At 25.8% G+C, this 5527-nt stretch overlaps 1 protein-coding gene across 1 annotated transcript; it reads left to right on the top strand.

Moving 5' to 3' along the window:
* Positions 1-4320: 4320 nt before the first annotated feature.
* Positions 4321-5313, top strand: LOC113863539 (UPF0057 membrane protein At4g30660-like). Its single transcript, XM_027497161.1, has 2 exons — positions 4321-4410; positions 5179-5313. Exons 1-2 carry the CDS (start codon positions 4321-4323, stop codon positions 5311-5313), a joined length of 225 nt encoding a protein of 74 aa, XP_027352962.1.
* Positions 5314-5527: the final 214 nt, after the last annotated feature.

Below are 5527 nucleotides of genomic sequence, written 5' to 3'. Positions count from 1 at the left end.
TCTAAAGGATGTAGAAATATTATTTTTATACAATTTGAATTGAGTCTGGAGGTGTCTAACTTTCAAAATGATTGATAATTTTATGATGAGAAATGAAAAAAGGATGAAAGTTGTATCACGAAAGGTGATAGAAATACATATATGGATAGTTACAAAAATACGATGGGGTATATAGTTTAGAAATAATTTTATAAATTTAGAAGAAATGAGGGTGGTAAATGTTGTCCGCAGTGGGTGTACATAAATTAATGAAAGCAAAAACATTACAGGCTCTACACTCATTTCTTGACTAAACTTGTCACTATACTTTTTGCTAAGAGGAGTTATGTTGGCACACGTTGTATATATATTACTACAACTAACCAGCAACTATCCATATTTATGGAAAACCTAAAGGGATCTAAGGCCAATAATAGTCTGATTGTAATATATGTATTGTAACATATTGATTGTGTGATTATAATATATATATTGTAACATATTGGTTGGTGTGATTATAATATAAGTGTTGAAATACATCGATGGATGTAATTATAATACATAGGTTATAACATTTTTATTGGTGTGATAATAATACACATATTATGACATACTAATTGGTGTAAACATATATTAAATAGTATGATCTTAATGTATGCTTTAAAATATTAATGATATGATTGACATAGTGTTTGATCTATTATGAATTTGTTAAATCATTATTTTAGTAGTGAGAAGAAGACTTATTCTTACTTACATTTTCAAGAAATAAAGTACGATCAATTGACGAACACTAATTAGATTAATCCACACTTGGATCATATTCTCTAAGTTCTGGTATGAGACTGATATGCTCATTAGAATATAATGTATTCTAGGTTTTTTTTTTTGTAATTATTTAATTTAAGTTTTAATGTATTTTAACCATAATTTGTAAATATTGCACTTATGTATTTCAGTAGTACAAATGAAGTAATTGTTTAATGTTGTTAAAATTTCATTTAATAAATTATATTATGACGAGAAATGTTTAATTATATTTTAAATTATGTTATTTTAAATAATTATTAAACTTTTAAGAATTAACTGGTGAAAAATAAAAGTTTTAAATTTTTGTAAGTTTTCTCATATTACAATTGAGAAAAATTGAAATAATAATTTAAATAAGATCTTAAATTCTTTATAAATTATCATAAAATAGTTTATAAAAGTAAGAGTGACACAAAAATAAACTAAAAAGATGTCACTAAAATAATGAGAGCATGTCAACATAACACTATTGAGAAAGATCATAACTCCTTAAGATTTTTCATTCAATTATTGAATGATCTAGAAAAAAAAATGAACGATGAAGGGATGAATCACATAAACTTGGAAAAGGAATAATAATCATAGTAAACAAGAAAGGAAAAAAGAATATACATAAGTGGTTTATATTTCAAAAATTTGAATAAACTAAGAGCTCATAAATTTATGCTATTAAACAAATTTTAAGACCTTGGATCATGTATAGGGATGAAAATAGGTCAGGTTAGGCTAGACTTTGAATAAATAGGTCTGACTTATCTAATAATTTTTAAGTCTAAGCCTGTTTTATTACTTGTTATAGATTTTTTTTATTAAGCTTAGTCTAAACTTTTTAAAGCCTGATTTGGCCTATTAACCTTTTTAATAGCCTAATTTGTATAGAGACATTCAATATGTCTTTTAAAAGTCATAAAGTTTATATCTAAGTAAATTATTGAAAAAATGATTCAATACTTTGAATATGTATAATAAAATTACATATTTTTATTTATCACTTTCAAACCACATTTAATTTAAATAAGTAAATCACTATACATACAAGAAATACAATAAAATGAACATCAATTTATAAATCATTAAGCAAATCTAGTAACATAAAGTCTCATTCATTAGTATTAATTATAAGAAGATGATGGATGAGATGAGACAAACCAACAATAGACATAATCGAGACAACAATGTAAATCAATGTATATGTATAGGATATGCAAAAAATTTCAGCAAGCAAAGTATCTCTTTTAGAGGATACGTAATAGCGATATTCTTTAAAGGATTAGAATTTTTAATTTAAGATTTTATTATTTTAAAATTTAATTGATTTAATATATTATTATATTATAATTTTTATATAAACTTATTTAACATATTATTGTAAATTTTATGAATTTTAAATAGGTCATTTTAATATGCTTAATAAGCTTTTTCTTAAGTTTAAGCCTAGCTTATTTAATTAATTAAAAATTTTAAACATTTTAAATTAAGCCTATTAATTAAATAGTTTAAATTTTAAAAAGATTAAACCATAGGCTCATGTTGGACAGTCTAACTTATTTTCATCCCTAGTCATGTATAATTTAAATCTTAAGTTTTAAAATTAGCTAATGTGTCCCTTGTAATTATTAAACTATGCAAAGAAACCCTTTCACTATAAAGTCCATCAATTTAAACATTAACTCTCATGTGCCTTTATTGTTTAACAAAAATACCCTATTTTAAAATCTATTTTCCAATTCATAATTTCTCAAATCCTATTCCCTTTCTCCATGCCTTCTTTACACATTGATTTCTAATTTTTCCACCAATTTCTACATCTTCACCTTCGCTCACCACTCTTTTGAGAATGTACAAGAGTGCAAAATCACAAAATTAAAAAACATAATCATTTGCCTCTATTCTTAGTGATGAAAAATCTTATTCAGATCAATCTACTTCCAACGAAGATTTTATACATAATCCATCACTAGTAGACTTAGTCTAACTCTAAGCACATTTTGTTGTTTTTGCCTCACTCACATTTCATTCTCATTTTTTGTAAATTTTGTTCATTTTCATAGATCTTGTTCTTTATTCTTTTTTCTTTTTCGTCTTTTTTATTGGGACGTTGGTTTTCACTAGCCTTGTAGAACTTATTCTTCACAAGTTTTTGCTCTACACCTACCTCGATACTTGTGCAAGTACCCATATAACGAGTACTTATTAGTTTAATGGGTATCCAAAAATACCCATAAATTTTTATGATTTTTTATTAAAAATATATAATTAAAAAAAATCTATTATCAACCATCCACGTAATACTAGAAAGGGCATTTGAAACATAATAATAGGGTTACTAAGGTTAGAGTTAAGTTGTTTTTATTTATATACAAGAAATAATTTTATAATTTCATATGTAAACAGGTATCCGTAGGCATGAGTATCTCATTACCTAAATCCCATATTTAATTAACAAGTACTAAACAATTTGTTTATTACACATGTGGGTACTTATTTGAAAATGCAAACTCGACCTGCGGTGAGTATTATTCGTGGGTGCATGATTTTTCACTATTCCTAATATTGGTAGTCTTTGTAAGAGAATGACTTTTTCTCCATATTTTGGTAATTACATGAAAATGGCCTAAATGCACATAACTAAAGGTACAAAGAGGTAAAGCATATTTTTTCTTAAAAATTAAATAATAATTTTTTAAAAATTATAAATAAAAAATATATAAATACTATAGGAGTTACACATGAACGAATCTATCTTTATGACAATTTCACCTTATTAGTAACTATTTCTTTTTAAGACGATCTTACTCTTAAGGGCAGTTCCATCTAACATATAGTTATTTCTTTACTTATATCATATCATAATTTATTAAAAAACTTTTTTTCTTGAAGTATAACTAGAGGTACTCCTACTAACAAATAGTCATATCTTCCTAAAGTATAGTTAAGTGCACATAAATTGTCATTTTCACTAAAAACTATTCTAACATAAATTTTTTTCAAAAATATATTTTGTAAAAAATTATTCTCAAATATAAAATAAATTTATTTTCAATTAAAAATATCAATACATATATTTCATAATTAAATAAAATTAAAATAATTACTCCTTTTATACTTAAAAAAATTGAAGTCAAATAATGAAACAAAGACATCACGTTACAACAATTTTGTTTGGAGAGGTCAAAGAATAATTAAAAAAGCTGTTTCCCAAGCAAATAAAATTAAGCAATAATAACACAAATAATAATTATAAGCAACATGTCACCTTAATTCTTATTCCCTCACGTGTTTCATTTTCCAATGTTGATCCAGATTCTTTTACCTCGTAAATCGTGTATGTATTAGTTGTAAAAATGTTAATATTATAAAACAAATTACACGTGCTTCCATGAAGATGGGGTCCAAAGGCGATTAATTCAAAGTAGCAACAAAAAGACACATAATGATAATACCTATGATATCAGTTCTCAAAGGAAAGTGGCAAAGTCTCATAAGCGCAGCAACAACACGAACCAGATAATCTTATTAAGAGGATTCAAAATGCCCACTCGTTGTGAAATATGTTGTGAGATCATGATAGCGATTTTCCTCCCTCCATTGGGAGTTTGCTTCCGCCATGGATGCTGCAGTGTATGTGTTCTTCTACTTTATTGCTCTTTATTACATTCATGCTTTCCACTTTATCGTGTTATTCTTTTTTTTATGTGTGAAAGAATCTCAAGATCTATTCTCTTTGTGCATCAAATTAATCATTCCCCGCAACATGTCTATTTGAGCATTCCATCAATTATAGGAAACACGATTTTCTTCTATTTTCTAAGGTTTGAATATATTTTGGATCTAATTAATAAATGTCCGCAGAACATTTTAGGAAATTATTTAAATAATAAATAAATAAATAAAATATTGAGCATCATGTTAAATAAAAATGATTTAATAATGCATTAATTAATAACTCTTTTTAATATTTGCATATATTTTCAACTCTAGAATTATGAATTTTTTAAAATTATTTTTAATTGTTAAAATTATATCACTGAGCACATGCATCAGTTTGTGTGGAGGTGCTCTAATTTAACACGGAGTTTACAAAGGGTATTGCTAATAAAAAGAGAATAGATATAGTCTAAACAACAACAAATTGCTAAAATTATAAAAGAGTAATGTACGTCTGATCTCTAACGAGAAATTATAAAAACATTATCTTCTTTAAACGTGAAAAATTAAAAATGCATAAAATTAAACTTAAACGAGGATTAAGATTAAATTTTTCATATTTTGAAAAAAAATATTTAAACTTACTTTTATTTTGTTGTAGCAATAACAAAAGATTGTACTAGAATTTCTAACAAACTTTGACTGTGGTAGAGTTACAGAGTCTGTGTTACATTATTGCAGGTTGAGTTCATCGTCTGCTTGCTCCTGACTATACTGGGATATATTCCAGGAATAATTTATGCTCTCTATGCTATTGTCTTTGCTGATCGTGATCAATATTTTGATGAATATAGGCGTCCCCTATATGCTGCATAAGAACACAATTCCTGCGCTGTTTGCCTCTCTTTTCATCGATTAAAATGGACATCACTTGAACTGTAATCTTATTGAGATTAGACTTTATCACTTTGTCATTTACAATATCTTTTCTTGTAGCATGTTAGCTAGCTTTGAATAGCACCTAAAGGTATTCAGTTTTTGCACAACTATTTGTTAGTTTGAATGTTAAATGTATGGATATGTTTTAGTT

This window comes from Abrus precatorius, unplaced genomic scaffold, assembly GCF_003935025.1.
Source record: "Abrus precatorius isolate BTA unplaced genomic scaffold, Abrus_2018 Scaffold3, whole genome shotgun sequence".
In the NCBI taxonomy this organism is placed as follows: Eukaryota; Viridiplantae; Streptophyta; class Magnoliopsida; order Fabales; family Fabaceae; genus Abrus; species Abrus precatorius.
Note: the sequence above shows the minus strand (reverse complement) of the source record. Positions and strands in the feature narration are given on the sequence as shown.

Coding starts and splice junctions, on each gene's coding strand:
- LOC113863539 (XM_027497161.1), top strand. CDS start 4,321: ATGCCCACTCGTTGTGAAATATGTTGTGAGATCATGATAGCGATTTTC. Junction 4,411..5,178: donor TCCGCCATGGATGCTGCAGT/GTATGTGTTCTT, acceptor ACATTATTGCAG/GTTGAGTTCATCGTCTGCTT.